Genomic DNA, 20,391 nt, shown 5'->3' with positions numbered 1-20,391 from the left:
ATCCCGTTAGACAGAGATTCATAACTGTCAGGAGCTTCAGCCACTGGAAATATTTGTAGAAGGAAACATTAAAACAGTACTGTACAGCAAAAAAAAAGCAGAAAACCCTGGAGACAAAATAGAAAAAAAAAAAAAAAAAGAAGAAGAATGACCAGTGAATACACGGTAGCCATTACTAACTTTGATTGCTAAGAATATAAAAACTAGTCTTCTAGGAAGAGAAGGAAACGTTTCATTAAGGTATGAAATCACTGACAACCAGATGAATCAGCTGACTTTGACCAAGAGCTTCTTTTTCAGTGGCAGCTGCTTGGAAAACATACTTGCTTATCTTCTGTTCTCTCTTCAGAGGCAAGCTGAGACCAACAGGCTGCCTGACCACGCAGGCAGCTTCCCTCTGAAATAATTCCTCCAGGTATCCCTCCTTCTGCCCAGCTTGTTGGCTGAGATTTATGGCTGTATCACTGGCTCTAGCTGCAAAAATAAAGAAATGCAAATCCCACAAGACACTGGAGCTGTGTTTAAAAATACAATTCTTATGGCTTGGAACAAGCATTGAAACTTCTCTGAATTGGTTGTTTGCTTTTATGACATGTGGTAGTTTTCTAAAAGAGGGATAATCTTATGAAAAAGAAGCAAAAATAAACAAAAATGTTCAACTAGAAAAGAATTTTATTTTTAACTAGCTCTTGCAATCTTATAAGTATCTGTACTTTATATAAAGATCTCATTAAGTAACTGAGGAGATATTTTTCTGAGTTGCAAACACATATGCATCTCGTTCTAATTCTACACATTTCAGTAGAATTACACCAGAAGCCCAGCAAAGCACCTCAGCTGAAACCATGTTGCCTGCTACCAGGCTAGCTGGATCACAAGAAGAAAGAGGAAATATTATAGCTTTTCTGTTCTCTGTGTGAAAACTGAAATGTCAGAACTAGCTGCCAGATCTTCTTCGGACCTGTGTCTAATGATCTTGTAGCACAGAGATCAGATGTTTACATTACACTTCATTAACCTTGGCAAAATCGCTTTTCCATACCTTCTATAAAGCCACGCTTAAAATCCTAAATCCAGAATAACTACTCAAGAATAAAACAAGAAATCCTGACAATCACTGCAAGTAGTGTAGTCAGGGGAGGAGAGGAAAAAAAGTCAAAATGTCAGAATTTAGCAAACAAAGAAAAACCTAGAAAATGGAAAAAAAAATATTATAATAAAGAGCTTTTCTTGGCATGTCACACTCACTTCTGATCCTGTTCCAGTCAGGGCAGAGTCAGTGGGATTAAGAAACTGGTGTTAAAAAGTTGAGCACATGATGGGATCTGGTAAGTTTGGGGCTACTTCGAGCATAAAAAAAAAAGGGAAAAAAAAAAAAGGAAAATAAAGGAAAAAAAAAGTATGAATTGTATATTGTAGAACAATGCTTCTATACAAAATCTCCTATAACAGAAGAAAAAAAGAGAATTAAAAAGTATTAAAAAGCAATAGATTTAAAATGTATTAAGACATTTTTACAAAGCATATAATTAACCTGTGGAACTTGTTGCCATAGGGTAGCACCGAGGCCAAGCACTGAGCAGAATTTAGAAAGAGCAGGCATTTTTATGTATAATCAGAAGTTACCACGTCGCATTAGAGAGCATAAAGTGCTTTTATGGAGGACATAAACTCCAGTCATTCAGGCCGTAAGCCGCGGCCAGTCTCACGGGGGTGAGGAGGAGAAGCTCATCTGGCAGGGAGCTCTGCAATCACCTCCAGGCTTCCTTGGCGCTGCCTCCGTGGCTTGGCTGTGGTCAGGAGAAGGTGAGGTGGGAGCCAGCCCCATGGAGCATCGCAGCTCAGTGGGCCTTATCCCTGCTCTTACTCTTGCTTGTATTTTTGTTCATTTACCTCTCTGCAACAACGTTTTATTAAGAAGACGAATATCTTACAGGTAAATCCTGTCTGGCACTCTCTGTATTGCTGCTCAGCAGAGGAGAGCAAGGGTGGGATTTGCCCACATAACGCCTCTGCAGCAGCCTTCATCAAACAAACACGTTGAACTGCAAGGCAAATGCTTCCATGGTTGTTCCTATCTGTGCTGATGGAGACGACATATTTCCTTTACAGAAAGACTTTCAAATCACCTCATTCTTCTATTAATCCAACATAACTGATTGTAAGAACTATGTTAGTAAAATTAATATTTCAGAGCAGCACTGCGAGGGATATTTTTAACATGCGGCACCACAGACTCTGTCTCTTGTCACTTGTGTCATCCTGTCATCATGTACGCCTTCAGACACAGGCAGGCTGATACTAATGAGCTCACCACTCCATGTTCCTCTATCATGAAGTTCAGTACTAATGAGAAAAATTCCCAAACTGCACTCACACTCTAAATCAATTTGGCAAGATTGATCAAAATATTCATTAAAACAGTTTGTTCTTCAACTCAGCCTGAACCCTGCAGGCATATCTTTTTTACTTCTATATGATTGTGTGTGTGTGTCTGTGTGTATCTATATGTGCATGTGAAATTAAAAAAAAAAAAAAATCAGTTGTTTTCCCTCCCCATGTGATTCGAGCACTACTTTCTGAAGAAAAAAGCCAGAGCTGATTTCTTGCTACACTTTCTTCCTTGGGAAGTGCCCAGGAGCCTGGAAATGATACAAAGAATATTCTGCACCCCTCTTCTCCTGTGCCTGTCAGCTGCAGGCCTGAGAATGACCGACGTGAAGCAACAAATTACTGTCAAAAGGGCAACAAGCAACACAACAAATGGGAATCTGTCAGAGAAAGAGAGACATCTCTGGCCACACAACCCTGGGAATTTAATATATCTTTTGTCTGTCATCTGCATGCTAAATTTCCATGTCTTCCTTCAACAGAATTTCTTCTTGCCGTGTCAGCCTTGATAAGTATAGGTTAGTTCCCGCTGTCTACTTTTTCACAGGCATTTCAAGATAAAACATAGTCTGCAGAGCCAAGAATGACATTAGCTGACTAATGCTCAGCCAGCTGGGCTCTCTGCTCGCGAGGGTCTAGACACAAAACCAGAGAAGCACAAATTGCACCAAGGGATGAGCAAGGGATAGATTTACAAATCTCAGCTATGATGTTATCTGTCCCTCCAAAGGGACAAGAGTAATTCCTGCTGGTACCAGTTTAAAAGCCAGACACCCTGACTAGTCATATGTTATGTACTTCTGGTTCATTTCAGCAATAGAGAAGGTTGCTGTTGATCATCAGACTTCACCACTCATTGCCTACAAACTAGGAGCTTTTTCAAAGGCTTTAGAGGGCTTAAAGCAAACTTCAGACAAACTTAAACCAGACATAGTTTTAAAAGACTTGATGGATTATTGTTCACAACCCTGCAAACCCACTTTAGTTTCCAATGTTAAATACATAAACTGCATTTGTAACAGCCTATTTCTTAGATATACTGTATGCTATAAAAATGAGATAATATTATTCCAGGAAGCTTTCAGTGTTGTTATGAGCCCAATCATTCAGAAGCTCTAGCACAAACCCCACAGACAGTGCTCTGCCAGGGCTCAGGGCACCTCAAACTAAAACAGGCGTAAGCATTCCTCTGAAGAAGGAGGCACAGGGCACACAAGGGCAGCTCTGCGTTTGCCTGAAGGAGAAGGAGCTCCCACATATGCAAACCCTCAGAAACAAACCCACTATTTAAATGGCAATAATGCAAAGCTCTGTCTCAGAGGTAGCCTAAGCTCTGCCTGTGCGGAACACCGTTTTTCTCTTTACAACAGAGAATAACACTGCTATCAAGCAAAAAGCAGTCGTGTTGTCCAGACAGGTTCTCTGGAGATAAGGTGTTATTAACCAAATGCTCATTTAACAGGCATGTCGTCTGCCATAGAAAGTGAGGATCAACTCCTGTTACCTTCCTTTCAGAGTGCAAGATGCTAGTTTTAATGTGCTTCTTGCTTGTCCACTTTTACTTGGCTGGTAAGGTTTATTTCTCGTGACAGAAGCTGTCCCCAGGCATCTATTTCCACAAATAGAGGGAAAAGCAGATCCTGGAACTATCTGACTCTCTATTCGGTGCATAGACTCTACTAGATGGCCACTGTAATTTTCATGAAAGGAGAAGTTTTAGGGAATCCAGAAGCAACCATGCTTTTATAGTTTTTCCCTAACTCTGCAAGAAAAGTACTTGCAGGAATGAGTTAGAATTTCACTTATTCAAAATGTTTCTGCCAAAACCTTTAATCAAAAGTAAAAAATAATCATTCAAAGTATATTGTGGCCTAATAATTGATGTGAGTCTTGGGTTACTTAAAGATATTTTTTTTCCTACACTGGATTAATAACTGCGTAGACAACAGAGAAAGCAAAGTTAAACACATAGTACCTCATTTCCATTGTTTGATCTTAACAAGCCAACTCATTTGTTTTTAAATTGTGTAGGAAAAAAAAAAAAAAAAGCTGAGGAATGTTGTCAATTCAGAAGAGTGAGACCTTTGTTTTGCAAGAGACTTCTGAAACCCTCCATGGTCCTTTTGCACCTTGTTTTAAATTACCATGTTCCCTTTGTGTAGCTTTGCAGTATCTCAGGCGTTTTTAGCACCAGCTGAAGATTCCTTGGCTTCACTGCAGGTTTTTATTTATAACTTTTGTTCCTCAGCAACTTAGGCAGTGGGTACAGGAGGAGATACATCCACTTGATACAATGACAGAAAAAGCTACGGGATTCTTTGCCGTAGGTATGGACATGCTTTGCAATGTTCTCTGTTGCTTTTCCCCTCTCACCTCCCACCAGTGCCAGACTGTTCTAGAAGAGCTGCAGCCCATGCTTGAAGGAAGCTGTCACTCCCCTGCTGAAGGATCATTGTGGTGCATTTTCAGTTGTCTTGACCTGTATAACCTAAATTAAGGTTGTTACTCTTCTTCAAGATCCAACAAATATTTCCAGTGCACAAAAGCACGCATCCAGATATTTCTATTCATGTATAATAGAGTTAGTAGAGAACAGGGATGATGTTATTGATTTTTGTTTGTTTGTTTGTTTTAATTTCTGTCTTCACATAATGGTTGGGTACAACTGTGGCTAAGGCATGCTAGGATTTATTTTACAATTTCTTGGTCACCACACAAAGTGGATAATGATGCTATATAGTGTGAGACACTGCTATTCTTAATGGCTGTCATGTGGTAATAATTATGCTTATTAATGTGTGGTAGTAACAGTTATTATCAACAGTAAACTCTAGCCCATCACAGGTTTTCTGTTATTGGTCTTATTTCAGGCAGCATCTTCCTTTTCGGCAGCTTTTCAAGATAGTAAACTTGGTAAATCCTCCTCTCAATATTTAGTCTGAACTACCAGAGGCAAACTAAATTGTTAATTAAATATAACACTTTCAATTGGATGCTCTTTTGATATGAACACGCAACAGAGATAGAAGAGAATATTGGGTTTGAATGACAATGATGAATAATATTAATATTTACCTGTTAGTGGAACCTGGAGCTGCTCCAATGAGCTACAAAGTCTTAAAATCTTAATTAAAGGTTAATGAAAGAAAATATTGAAAAATCTGCTCAAGGAGCAAGAAGTGAGGAAATAGGGTATTCTAACTCATCCACAGCACTGCTATTTCCAAGCACAAAAATTGCTTCAATCAGGCTTCCAGGAGGCTGGTCTATGCACAGTGTGTGCATAGCTTTGAATTCACCTTTTGGCTTTCAAACCTCCTAGGCTGCAGGTACAGTCCCATATCCACTCCTCCTTTTTGCAAAAACATCCTTTTGTTAAATTCAAAGATGGGTATGTGATATATTCATGTGTCCCTAGGAGTTCAGTTATAAAGTATTACTGAGATTCACAAGAAAGATTGGCAACGTTATGAGCAGATCTACAGAACAAAATATTCAAGAAGTATTGATTCTATTCCTTTTGAACTCTTAGGAAAATTCAGGCAATTTTTTCAGCATAAAACACTGGAATGATATAATTGGTTCTAAAGTCAGAGACTGCATCTTCATTACATTCCTAATATATGATACTTATTATGTATTAATAACACCTTATTATCTCTTGTCATCTATAATAAATATAGCAGCTGAATATTAACTTGGTGTTTTATGCCAGTTCATAAAGTTTGAAAACAGAAGCTCTGTTTTCTTGTACACCTCAGACGCTACTTCAGCATTAGGTAGTGCTTTTAGGGAATAGTAACTCTATAGAATTCAGTGATTATAAGCTTGGATACATGTAGAATGACCAGTTTACAATGAAATGCTTTCTAACTGAAAATGAATTTCAGATAAGTTTGTGTTTTGGAAATATTGGAGGAATATACTTTTACTGCTTTGGTTTGTGTTGGAAGCCCGGCATTCATGCTACTGCTGCATTTGAAATTAACTAAAGAATAATCCCATTTGAGTCTTCAGAAGTGCCACTAATGCTGCAGAAGTAAAACGCTTGGGAAATTCATCCTTGATGATACATTTTTCCCTCTAAGCTTTTGTAGCATGACTAACCAGATGCAAAAAGGGTGTCATTATCAATTCAGTATTGTACATGAATATGTACACATTAAAATTTACAGTGTCACTTTCTTACCTTGCAGACTTTTCGAGAGGCTCAGGAACTTCATATTTATAGAGCATTCTCAGCTGTGGTGATATCTACTTCGCAGTCACGTGAGTCAAGATTTTTTCTTTTTTAAAGAGTAATAATTATGAGTGCTTCTTTTGATGCTTAATTTAGTATTCTTTCAGATAGTCCTGATTCTCAAGAGTTAAATATTAACCTTCTACCTTCTTTAGGGCTCCTAGATATCACAAAATATAGTTTTACCAATCACTTTGGAAGACGTTGGTTTATCCGCTCGTGTTGCAGAAGGAGTAATAGCTATCTATAATCATTACAATGATGCCATCAATCCTAATATAAGTAAACATTAAATTATTTATTTACTCATATGCAAAGGTCTGGGGAAATTTATGCTGACAATATAGATATGTGATCAGAAATTAATCTATATAGGGGAATGCTTCAAAGCAGTTTCACCAGCTTCTTCTTAAAGTCTGCTAGTCTCCTTGGTGTGTTGGGAATGTAACTGTTGGTCAAGTCTTCTAATTCCTTGTAGGCAAGCAATAAACTTTTTTTTTTTTTTTCATCCCAGAAACAAATACTTTGTAATTTCACTAACAGAAATATACCATGGTATCCAGCACTAGCAGTACAACTAGATTAAACAATGTTGATCTCATGGGTGTAACTATTAGCACACAACAAGGAACTCACTCACCATTAGTTGCTTTTCTTTCTCTTAAAAAGAAGTCACTGGAGTTCTTAAAAGATCTCTCTTCTGCTTTCATTCTGAAAACTGTTCTTATTTTTCTAGATATTCAGGTAAGTTCTCTGATTCTTTCTCCCCACTCCCCCATTATTTCCATGTACTTCCCCCATGTAATTTCGTATATCAAAATGAAGAATGATCCACTGAAATATACAGTTCATTAGGGACAGCATTACTTAATTACTGAAGAACTTGGATATAAAGGTATGAGTATAATTAGCCAAATTATTCAGTGCTATACATTGCATAGGCAAATAGCTTGACTTAAGGCAGTCCCTGCCAAATATGGCACAGGTAGTTGGCATCAAGTATTATTACCCGTTACAGCTTGTGTTTGTATTGGAAAAAGATTTACTGATATGCCTGCATCTTTGAGGATGTTGCACCAAAAGCCGTTTTGATTGTGGCAAATTATTTCTGATAAGATTCTTGCCCTGTCTAGTCATTGTAATATGTAATATTATGGAGACAACAAAGGTATAAAATGCTGATTAAGGTCAAAAGGATCTTCAGATTATGTCAGTCATAACACCAAGCAAATGCTTCAAGCTCTGCAGTGATACTTCTTGAGAGGAGGCACCTCATAGATCCTCTCTGGCACATCAGCTAGCTTTTGAATCTGTGACGCACCTGAGACTTTCCCCTATTTTGAAACAACTGGCCTAAAAATGGCCCATCATATACTTCTGGGAATAGCCTCATTTCCTAATAAATTCTGAATATCTCTGAGCTTTGCTGGTCAGACTCAAGTTCAGCAGTATGAAGGCAAAAACTGCTTTTCAAGTGAATTTTCTTGGTGGGATAAACTGAACAGAATGTATGGAAATTCTGAACTTTTCTTTTGAATTTTGTAGAATTTTAAAAATGATTATGCATGATATTTCTGGTGGAACACAGTGACTGTCTTGAATTTGTTGAACTTATTTGAAGTAAAACTGACTTTCAGCCTCATGGTAAAAAGCTGTGATCTTTAGTCCTAACAAATGAAAGAAAAAAGAGCAAAATTTTGTTTCCTTCCTTGGAGTCAATAGGAATATTACAATAACATGAGATCAGACCTTGACACAAAAAGGTTTCACAAAAAAGATATCAAATCAACACTATGGATATTATCAAAAACTCTTCAGTCTTACAACTTAAAAATCACTAAGAAGGGTTCTATTTATTCCAGGGAAAACTAATTTTCCCTGTTAAAAAATGGGAAAGAATCTGATTACTACCAAATTCCACAGTGTGGTTATATTAAGAAATCTTAGTTGTATTTTTTCTTTAAACTGTTTTTCCCTGTCTGGTAAGGGTGATGATAGAAAATAAAGGACAAGGTAGAGATCACCAATTATATGCATGCCTGGAATATGACAATTAATTACATTTTAAGTGAATAAATAATAAAACCATCTTTAACATGTAAGTGGTACACACTGATGATATACATAACACAAAATCAACCTGTAACATTGAATATATCATTTTAGCTAGCCAGTCTGTGATCTTTCACAATTCAATTTCTAGTTAGAGGAGACAGAAAAAAAGGAAGTGAGAGAAGTTTCTGCATTGAGTGGAAGTTGTAGCTTAACACTTAACATTACCACTTGACACTTCTGTGGCCTGCACTTTGGGCTGGTGTGATACCTAATGAAAAGTAAACAGCTAACCTATTCCAATTCCTGTCCATTATGGACAATCAACTTTATACAGAGATTTGTTTCAGCTGTAAAATATTGTCCACCATAAATATCTTTCAACAAAACCTGCTTTGAAGTAGGTCTTTGGCTACAAAAAACAACAGAGGCTGCCCGTGCTGCGCAGACAGTTCATAGGACCTACAGATATCAGTTGAGTGGAGTACTAGTATAAAGGTGGGGAAAATCAATTTTAAAGGTAGCAACACATTTCTCTGTTGACTGTTTCTAACCTGTTGTCAAGCTGCCTACTGTGAAAAAGCTACATATTTTTATTTGTGAAAACCTATCCCCATTTTAAGATAAGAAACGTAAATGTAATATAAAAATAAGAGCTTTACAACAGCAGAAACAGAAAAATTCTAAGGTCATAAGTAGTCATAATAATAATATATTTTCTAACATATCTGGAAGCCCCCAGGTATAGGATTGGTAAACCATTATGATTAGCTTGTAATTAATATGTTAAATCTGTGCAACTTAATTATACGCTCGTGCTATCCTGGAGCATCCATTTTGGTTTGTTTTAGGACTACACTAATCATAATGACATTGCAATATTCTTGTTATTGGAGATTTATCATATTTACTAAGATTTTTACAGTAGACTCATACTTCATACAAAGTTCAGCTGAACCCCTATCCTATTTAAGGAGCAAGCTAATGATCCAGGTGTTGAATCATGGCAGTAGCTTTTTGTCTTACTTATTTTCAGTCACACTATTAAACACCAAAAGTATTTGTGCTGCATACCTCTTAAACCAATGAAAAATCCCCCAAAGCAAACTTGTATGGCTTTTTTTTTTTCAGTAGAAAATTGATCAACAACCCTTTAAAACACAGTGGTCAGGACCTTAAGAAAGTGTTCATACACTCTCCTAAGGTAACTCTACATCCTTCCATTCATGTTTTCATCAACTTCTTTTTTTCTTTGTTATGGGCTTAAGTACTGTGGAGATTAAAACTGACTCAACAATACAATTACATTTCCCTGGACAATAATCTAAGCAGATCTAGCTATTATTTTATCATTGACTTCTGTTGTTCTTAAATTTTCATCAGTAACTATATAATCTTTTCTCATTAATTGATTACCACCATATATCTTTATAGACAGAAGAGACCTTTTTTTTTCCAATTCCCTCATATATCCCATTAAATAAATGTACTTCTGAATGCACTTAGAAGACTTTAAAAATTCATTTTATGCAAATTCATTATTCATTTTCTTGGCATTATCAGACATTTATTTAAAAGCAACTTGCTATGAAAACAAGATCTATGTAAGCTGGTGTATTCTAAATTAGTTTTTGAGAATCCCATTATAACATAACTATTCATTGAAAAGGCCTCTGATAAATGTCCACTTTGATCTGCAAGGCTGGTTTGATACTCTAAATGGAAATGTAAATCCATTGGCAGAAGCCTGATTGAACCAGATATACCAGAAGAAAATTAAGATGCAGGAGATGTGGTTTAATCAGGCCACAGTTGTACTAATTTAACTCATCTGGGAAGTGTAGGGCCGTAACTTGGACAGTGCAGATCACGATTATTTCCTTAATCATATCCACCTGGTAGGTGGTAACGACTATCTACCCTCTACATCTGGTCCTGTACCTGTTTGCAGGAGAGAAATTTAGGCTGTAGTGGAAGTAGATGCTCTTCCTCTTAAAAGTGTAGGCTGCCAAAGGCTATAACTGCCCCTGGATGTGGCATGTGTTGTATCAGTGTCAGAAAGCAAGCTGGAGAGCGCAAAATGCAAAAGCATATAGGAGTATAAAATGTGAAGTTCCTAAGCCACCGTGCCAAATCCACAACATGGAAAAGGGATTATCTGCTTACTGTTGCAGCTCAGCTGTCTAGCCTCTCTAAGGCATGCCTCCCTCTAGGGCTAATTTCAGGCATGATTTATCAGGGACCCAAAACCCAATGGGTGAAGATCACCACTAGATACCTGACATCTGCTGGCTGTGACAGAACAATCCCAAATCTATTCCAATAAATCTGAAATATTGTAGTTAAAAAAATAAATCACCTTGCCCTTGTCAGTGTAATTTTAAACAATTTCTGATCCTTTGGAAGATAACTCTTGCATAAAACCTGATACTATATTAATTTTAGGGCTGGAATGTTGAGACTTGCTATTCTCAGTGGGAAAGGACTCACACTTCAGGACTCATGATTGAGTTGTACGTAATACTGTTTACATATGCAAACTCTACAAGTCAATTTACACATAAATGATTCTTCTCTCTGTACTTTAAGGTATGTCTTTATGAATAAATCTGCTTTAGATGCCCGCTCTCTCCTCCAGGATCTTAGAAGTTCCCTGTTTGCACCTGCCTCTGAGTTACACTGTACTGTAACACCCCCACAAAGTAGCGTGACTACACAGCTGAGTGGAAAATGATCTGTGGCTCGGGCCAAAGCAGGGTGACATCTGTGGGTGCCAGCTCGGATGTGGAAAAAGTATGTATCATTGCAACCCCATTATATGAAAGTCTCCAGTTTTTCCACACTTCAAAGTATCTACTAATGTATTTTCCACACCAGTCCCATTGAACATACCCCACCAGTTTTGTTGATAGGAAGTGCTTTGTATGCGTCAGTCTTACATCTTATCCTTTTTCATCTATGACATGGAAGAATTAATTGTCCTACTGATGTTCTTCTTCATTCACATCACAGTAGGGTCATTGTTTATAACCTCTTTCCTTCCGTGGAAAAGGAAGTATGTGCATGCAGGAAGCAAGATGTTACAAATACAGTATTGTTCTATCGAACTGGGGGGGAAGAGGGTGCATAAGCTACTTTCCATAAATCTGTCAGTTTTTTGGAGTGAATTTTGGGACTTACAGAAGCCAGTAGCAAAATGTCCATGATATTTTGGAATGCACAGTAATACAAAATGAACATACCTCTGTGAAATGGTTTAATTTCAATTGGCAATTATCTCATTTCAAATGACAAGTATATGCATTATGAAACTAGCTACCTTTTCAACATACAATATTGAAAACATTTGAAATTGAAGTCTATGTAGCAAAATGCAAGACATCTTTGACTTCCGGTGTCTTCTGTGAATACTCATCTTTCAGCAGTGTCTAGGTATGAGCAATTTATTTGGTATGAGTACAATAAAAGCTTCTTGAAAGCTTTATCCTGTGCTATTTGAAGTCAATAGGAGTTTTGTCATTGGCTTCAAAGGAAGTGAGGTCAAAATCCTAATTAATAGTGTCAGCTCCAGCTATCAATCAAAGGCAGAATATTCATAATGAAACATAATTTTCAAAACAGATTAAAATGCGAAGTATTAAAAGAGGGTATGTACATATAAAGTGTAGGACCTACACCTTTGAGATGCTGAATATTTTCTGATGATGGATGTCTTTGGGGTTGTTTAGTTATTTTTTCATATATTGGCAAGGTTTTATAGGCTACTGTATAGAAGAAGTCTGTAGGCTTACACCCCTGGGTAGCCTTGAAATCAGCTACCTGACTCCTATGCACTGCACAGAGCAGCCTTAAGACTCTGTCCTCGTCTGGCTCTGTGATGGTGCACCTTCTTTGGGGTCTGCACAATTCTATACTCAAAGTGATCATGTAAAAGTAGAAGGGATTTCTCACCTGGCAGCCTATTCAGCCCTGCATACTCACACTTGGAGAGACTATCTGTGTGGATTCCTTCTTACAGTTGCAAGGATTTTTACATATATTAAGAATGAATAAAAAACAAATAAAAACATCATAAAGAATTTACAGCAGGGTAGTGTATACTGTGTAAGAATGTATGTAAATGTAAGCACAAGCAGATTAAAATGGAAGTATCCTCTTTTGAGATGCCTTTTGGTTGTCTCCCTAGAGTTAAAAGTGCATGCATAACCACTGCCTAACTGCAATAATATCAGTTTCTGTATCTCATACAGCCTGACATTCTTAAATTTTACATTGGGCCACAGTTCAAATTGTTGTTTTGACTTTTAGTATGCTCACATCTTATCGCCAAGACATTCAGTATTTCAAAATAAGAAACAAAATCCGTGGTATATAATGACCTCCCTATAAAAATTGAAGCATATTTCCTCAAAACGTTATGCATAATTGAATAAGCAAAGGAATCCCAACATGGATTTTAGGATTATTCAGGAACATGAAATCGATAACAGCATAACACAAAAGTCGTAGAAGATAATCCTAAGAAGTATACAGAAAAATGGTTTGGACCTTGCAGTACAAGGTCTTTCATAGGAATCTTCTTAAAGCCTTATCAGCTCTAAATGAATGAAGTGTACAACAATACATCAGTGTAACAATAGGAATGCATAACATTTCTTCAGAATAAGTGTCTTCAGCCTAAGTATGCTCAAGCAATTAAGTGAAAACCTGATATTTAAGGCTGAAAATAAGAAAACCTGTGGGAATAATGTTTTGTAGTTAACAAGAAAGGTCTGGCCTCTCATTTCATTTAAAAGAGATTAACCTCTCTAGGCCAATAGCTGTCAGCATCATTTGCTTTCTTTGTCTCTACATATGGTGAAAGGAATCCTTAAAAAAATCACAGGGAAAAACCTGAAAAATATATTTTATATAAACGATTATGCTTCCAAACAGCAGCCAAGAAAAAAATGTGTGTCTAGTTCAGTATACATCACTCTTTATTACCAAAAGTCTCTAGAAAACAAACTGCACTGCTAGAGTATTCAACATAACCTAACTGAATTAGGATATTGTGTCTTACTGAAAAATGGAGTAAAGAAAAAATACTCCAGGACCATACAGATTTCTTTGAAAGTGCCACATGCCTGTGCGCTTACTGTCTCTGTGAAATGAAGAGAGTAAATGGCCCAGCCTGCACCTCAGAGCAGAGACAGCTCCAACTGGCCATCCCTATGCTGATGTGCAGGTATTCTGTAAATCCTAATGGTTAGGCTCGCAGCTTCTAAAAGCTTCATGTAGGTACATGTAAAAGTGCTAAGGTTTCATGACAATTTTGAATTTACTTTGTCTTCTTTAGTAATAGGTTTTCCCAAAATTTGAGTAATTGGTAATTAATTTTTACAAAAATGAGTACAATTTAAGCTTCAGAAGTCTTATTAGAAAAGAAAAAGGCTTTGGCTTCATTGGACCAGAAGTTAAAATGACCTCAGAAATGTAGAATAAAAATTAATTTTAAATTCCTGACTGGTTTATGAGGAGCCCATTAAACTGAGATACTGCCCATTCAAGACCTAAGACAACAGCAATGGCATTTGCCAGAACAGTTAAGCAGTACTATTTTAATAATATATAGGACTAGAGTTCTAATTATGATTTGCTATGTCTCATAATAGTGTACTTGGAAAAGCAAACCCGGTCTTCTGTGTTCTCAGCATTTGAAGGAGATGCTGAACATTTATAAGGAAACTGTAAAAAATAATAATAGTTCTGATACCAAAAATTGAAATACATTGAAGATCTTTTAATAATGTTAACACATCACCCAGGAAAACCAAACTAAACTCTTTACAAAAAAAATTAAAAAAAATAAAATAATATAATATAAAATAAATCAGACATAGTAAATAAAATCAGACGTAGTAAATAAAATCAGGTGTAGTAAATAAAATCAACACAAAATATATATATATATTCACTAAAATGCATTTTAAGGTAAGATTTGATATACAATACTAATTTGTGAGAAGTAATAGTTTTGTTGGAGGAAGCTAAGCAAAATACCTGAAATTTAAACAAATTCCAAAGAACTAGTTATCTTCTGTTGTCTTTTATCTTTTATTTGATTGTTTTTAAAATGCTACTGGACATTCCAGTGAAAGCGTTCCAAAAAGTCTGTCAGTTTCTGGAATTTCCTTTATGTTCATTACTAACTTCTGGATATTCACCACTTCATACAAACTCTGAAGGTGAGTGAAAAGTGTCTGGAAGTAGCCTTTGCCCAATAATTCTTATGAGACAATGACATCAAAATCCTCCAGAGATTAAAACAAGGTTTCGAGGATTATAGTTCTGTGTTTCAATACCTAAGTCATACCTCTCAGACTTTGAGCACCAATCCCTTTTTCAGATCATAAGCAAAACAGAAGCATGACAACAACCTGAATGTAGCTCTCTTAGAGACTTAAATTAGTATATTCATCATGGGTCCACTCTTCCCCTCATATGAATGAGCAGCTACCTATATTTTTAAACATAGACCACTCCACAAATTACTCTCACTATATAGAACCATTGCAGATAAGATAAAATATGTCAGTTCCTTGTCTTAGAAAATAGAGCTTTTTTTTTTTTTTTTTTTTTTTTAACAATGGAGACTGAGCCAATATTGCTTAGGGCACTAGCAAAATGAGTTTACAACAATCCTAACAAGCAACTGTCTTCATCAAAGCCCATTATTTCATATAAAGCTTGTGTAGATCAATCCATATTATACATAGGAAAAAAAGGATGGCTAATTTCTACTTTTAAAGGAAAAAAATGACATTTTAATTCAAAACTCTCATGTTTCTAAGAGTCCTTGACTTATAATGATGGGTTGCATTTTGAATAAATCAATTGTAATGTTCTCCACTGGGAATATATGATCTATGTCAAATCTCAGATTTCATTGCACACCACTAGCATATTTATGTCTTCTCTGCAACTGCAATTATTTAAAGAATAACTAAAATAACTCCATTTTCAGGAGTATGTCTGGAGGTGTAAAATAACAACTATTCAAAGCAGTATATTTATATTACCTCATGGAGTTGAGGACTGAAGGCAATATTTCATGAGAAAATGTTTTGGAATTTTAGCTAACTTTAGCCTGCCAATACTCTTTTTTTTTTTTTTTTTCTGTTTTCTAGTATCTTGTGGGCATTCAGTCTAAAATTCTACTCTTTGAATGCGCAAGGCCAACAAACATCTCTCACTGTACTTGACATGCTGAGTTATGAGATGAGACTGACCCGAGGAGTAAGAGATGAAAAGTGACTACAATGGCAGAGTTAGCTTTTGCTGGGTCACAACTTTGTAGTATTTGATATAGCAAACATTTTTTGATCAACCTTCTTTTCAGTAAATTACCCCCTGGCTCCCAGAAGCTTGAGAAAGTCAAATTAGAGGTGTTACAGTATGACACTGGTTTTAGAGGAGAAAACATTTGTAAGGCATCTTCCTTTTGGCATTGCATGCCTTACAGTGAAGCAAGAAAAAGGCATTTGTCTCACTTTCCCCAGGGAAAGTATTATATCTGTTTTTCTTGCTGGAAAGTTGGGCTTTTGTAAGGGGAGGCTCTAAGTCAGTTTAACAAATGACTGTTTTGTTGGGGTTTGGGGCCAGTGATACATGTTAGCCTTTGGGGTCTATTTTGTCAATGACTTTTGCTTTTCTGGTGGTTAATCTCACTTAAAAACTCTTCTGTTGTTATACTTTTACAATGGCTGTTTGCCTCCTTCCCATATGAGATGTAGATTTACATAGGCTAAAGAGAAGAAAATACAATTGAATGATCTTATTATTTTTCACCACTTTTCTCATGTTCTGAATTTCTCTTACCTCTTCCTTTTGTGTTCAGGCTCTGTTTCTCGTATGCTCTCATTATTTTCTAATGATCTGTATTTCATACAAGCAATAACAATCTAGTAAATGCAAGATGTAGGCATTAGCATGATAGCAGAAATCTCTTTACCCAGCACTACCACTGTATCAACCAGACTCACTGCCAGGTTTTACAAACTGCATCTTATTTACTGAATCACACAGATGACACAAAACCTTTTTGCCTTTTTTCCAACATATTGCAATGTGCAGTCAGTATGGAGTTTTATCAACAGCGAGCTTTTTACTGTAATGGTCTGTTTCTCTGTTGTGCTTTCAGTAATAGGCTCTCAAAATATCTTGTAAAAAAAACAAGGACTGGATTTTGACGCTCCCATGCATTGATGCATAACTGAAGGAGTGCAGGGAGGCCAGGAGAATAACCTGTGCACAGCCTCTGCAAGGGCTGGTCATAGCCAACAGTCCTGTAGCTGATGAATGGAGCACTTCCTCCCTCCCAAAGCAATCAAAGCCAAAAGCCAGCCTGGTCCAGGTGCTCGCAGGAGCCCCCCTGGCAGGCGTACTTCCCTCCAGCAGCCTGGCGTCTGGATGAAACATAAGGGGCACTGAATGTTCGGCTGATGTTACTTATGGTATGGCATAAAGTGCAAAGCAGAGTAAGGCAGGAGTGAATTAATCTTAGCATGAGGTATTAATCACAAAATCAAGAATGTTGACCTTATTGTAAGTTAGTAAAAGCATTTGAAAATGTTTCTGAAATACCCAGACAGACCTCTCTAAATTGTTGTGCTCTAAGGTGACAATGATATGCTCTGTGGAGGTCCTTCTAGTGGTTCATTTTCTCTTGTGATATAGGAAAAACTCTAACCACAGAGAGAAGCTTGCTTCATCTGACCAAGCATGATATTTGCACTGCTTATATTGAAACAGCCATCCAGATTTCATCCAAAGTGGAGAGGAGCTGGCCTTCTAGGTACTGATATGTGTCACTTTAATAGAGCTGTATAAATTAGGTCTAAAGAATCACTCTGTAGAAATGCCATTAAGTATAAAAAGTTCCCAGGATGACTGCATTGAGGACACCTAGTGTTAGAAAGGGTATATCCCAGAAGGGTCTCACTGCCTCCCTCGCTGCTTTTGTCAGCACCCCTGGGCAGAAGATCTAATTTTCTTATTGTTCAGATGAGGTGTTCCACTCCCTCTCCCTTTCAGTTCATTTCACTGTAATATTTTGTATTCAAATCAAACAGCAATGTTGTATTTTTAAAGAGGGGATTGTACATATGAAATCGGTGTTCTCATGCCATGTCAACACATGAGTTTTGTCCCACTTTCAGCTTCACCTAACAAATACTTGAACACAGCTCTCTGTTCGTGAATTCCCAACAGCCCAAGAACATGGCAAGGCACATCTTGTCTGAGCGTCTGGCTTTGGATTCAAACTGTACTAATTGCTTTCACCTTTCCTCAAATACAGAGTCCTGTGTATACTGAAAAATGCCACTTTCATCATGTGTTTGGCACAATGTTTTAGAAAATCTACATTAAAAATGTATTTCTGACCAGCAACAGAACACCAAAATACTTCAGGCATATCTTCCTGCCCTCCACATGACTCATTTCTGCACTGAGATATTGGGAGCTATTTTAGATAAATGGGATAAAGAGAAAAGAACTACCAGGTCAGGATAATTTCCCATATGGATGTTTGTACATAAATGTATTCCTAGCCTGACTGTGTGATAAGAACAGCTCCAATAGCTTCAAAGTGAACTACAGCTCTAATTATATTTACAGGGATATAATATTAATTAAAAATACACATACATTATGGGGTATTTTGTGTGAAAGAATCCTTTCTACTTCTCGTATTTTGTTCTAACAGTTATTAACCCTGTGCAAAATGATTAAGCAAGAGGTTTGGACTAAAATGCATTAAATAAATCTCGTTCATGGCAAGCTGAAATATGCATGGTGAATGCAGTGCAGTTTTGTCTCCAGTAATTGCAGATCACTGTTTTTAAAGAGATCCATTTCAGTTGATCAGGTAATCACATAAATTAGGACACTTGCAGTTCATCATGAAAGTAATTATGAAAATGTATGAACCATGATGTATCTTTTTCTCTCTTTTTGCACCTTAATGTAAGACCTTGCTACCGACTTTATTTGTAGAAGGAAAAAACAATTAGATTGTATTATGAGCTATTGCTGTTTATTACTTGTATTATAGTGGCACCAGGCTGCCTCACATTAGATGTCATTTCCATTACACAGTAACACATTTTAGACATCAGGTAGATTACAGTCCAAAGTGAAAAGACAGATCAGGGAATTATTCAGAGTTCTTTGTTTCCAGTGAAAAGAAAGAAACAAACAAAGACACTGATAACATGCACTGATAAACTGGAGCTACATAGCTAAGTATAGGAAGAGTGCCCTTCCTGGTCAGAAAGTATAAAGGCACTATTTTAATATTAAGCCCACATTATTCCTTTTGAATAAACAGGGACATATTTTTAAGATTAAGCATGTTCTCCAGAGCTTTCTTAATTGGCAGCCAAAATGACTTGTACATACACGGAGTTACATACAGGATAGAGGATTTCTTAAATCCCAGTGAAGCTTCAGGATTTCTCATTTTTCCATGAAAACAATTGGCAAATAATATATATTAAAAATAATACTCTGTTAATTTCCATAATAACTAAGTGCATCGTTACATGCAAAATAGTATCTAACATAATCCCTTCCATTTTATGTGCTACCACCACATAGAAAATACATTTTTCAGAATCCAATAAACCAAAAATATATAGTTGAGTATTTCTGGAGGGCGCCTAGAGCTCAGAGTCATACAGTTTGACTGGGACATGAAAGGTGTCAGCTAAGGCAGACGGCAACAGATGAAAAGATAGTGTTTGCTGGTAGTTTGATAATAAGAGGGTGAGTGCTCCAAAGTTCACTCACAATTCTCCAGTATCTTGCAATAACTAAAAAGTCTTTTCACAGCAACACAATAACACATTTTATAAAAAAGTTACAGTTTGGTAACCTTTCACAATTTCACTGCCTCCATTTCATTGCATAGGACCATGATGTGGGCCCTTTGAAATCCTGGGAGATAAGAGACAAAGAAAAAAGAAAAACAGACAGAAAGTGTGGGAGGGAAAAAAAGGGAAAAGGTTTCTGCTCAAGGCTGTAAATTAATACATTATTGATCAAAACTTGATTCAGCAAAGTTCAATGATCTGGTCATGACTGGCCTTTATTCTCTCCCTCTATTCATATACAGTCAATATTCTATTATATTGCTACTTTGAAAAAACGTCTAAAAGAATAATAAGGTTGAACCACTCATTCCCGTTAACATATCCGCATGTAACAAAGGGATTGGTTTTCTTCCAGTTATGAGAGAAATACATAGGACCTAGTGAGCACACAAACGACACAGGTACTTCTGCAACGACCTGCGCGCTAGTATGGAGCTGACATTAGTGAATCTGTACCAGTGTCTGGCATGCAGTACGGAGGGAAGAGAATTGTTGTTGTTGTTTATATCCATATTGCTGGAGTCAGTGCTTCCACTTCTTATTGATTCCCGAGGAAAGAACTTCTGAGCACCTTAAGCTAGTGTTAACATGCCGTGTAACTTCCTTCGCTGTGTCTTGCTGAAACTAGCACAAGGCACCCATAGCTCAGCGTACCCAAATGTGGGTAGGGCATGCACAGGATGCAGCCCGCCAGTGACTGTACCACTCCTTCCTGCAGCGGGTACTAGGCCTGAGCCAGCTGAGCCCGCAGGGCCCCCAGCTCCCCGCTGGGCACCCTGCAGCAGGGATGGC

The 20,391-nt window shown here is 37.0% G+C and overlaps 1 protein-coding gene across 1 annotated transcript in view; it reads left to right on the top strand.

Moving 5' to 3' along the window:
- The window catches only part of LOC308198147 (uncharacterized protein), a 390,404-nt gene that overhangs the window by 217,503 nt on the left and 152,510 nt on the right, over positions 1-20,391 (top strand). Inside the window, exon 7 of the mRNA XM_080599976.1 lies at positions 6,588-6,660. Coding sequence (XP_080456102.1) covers positions 6,588-6,660 — 73 coding nt within the window. The remainder of the gene's footprint in view (positions 1-6,587; positions 6,661-20,391) is intronic.

Source organism: Anser brachyrhynchus, assembly GCF_964034855.1.
Source record: "Anser brachyrhynchus genome assembly, chromosome: 7".
NCBI lineage: Eukaryota > Metazoa > Chordata > Aves > Anseriformes > Anatidae > Anser > Anser brachyrhynchus.
This window is presented reverse-complemented; position numbering and strand designations above follow the sequence as displayed.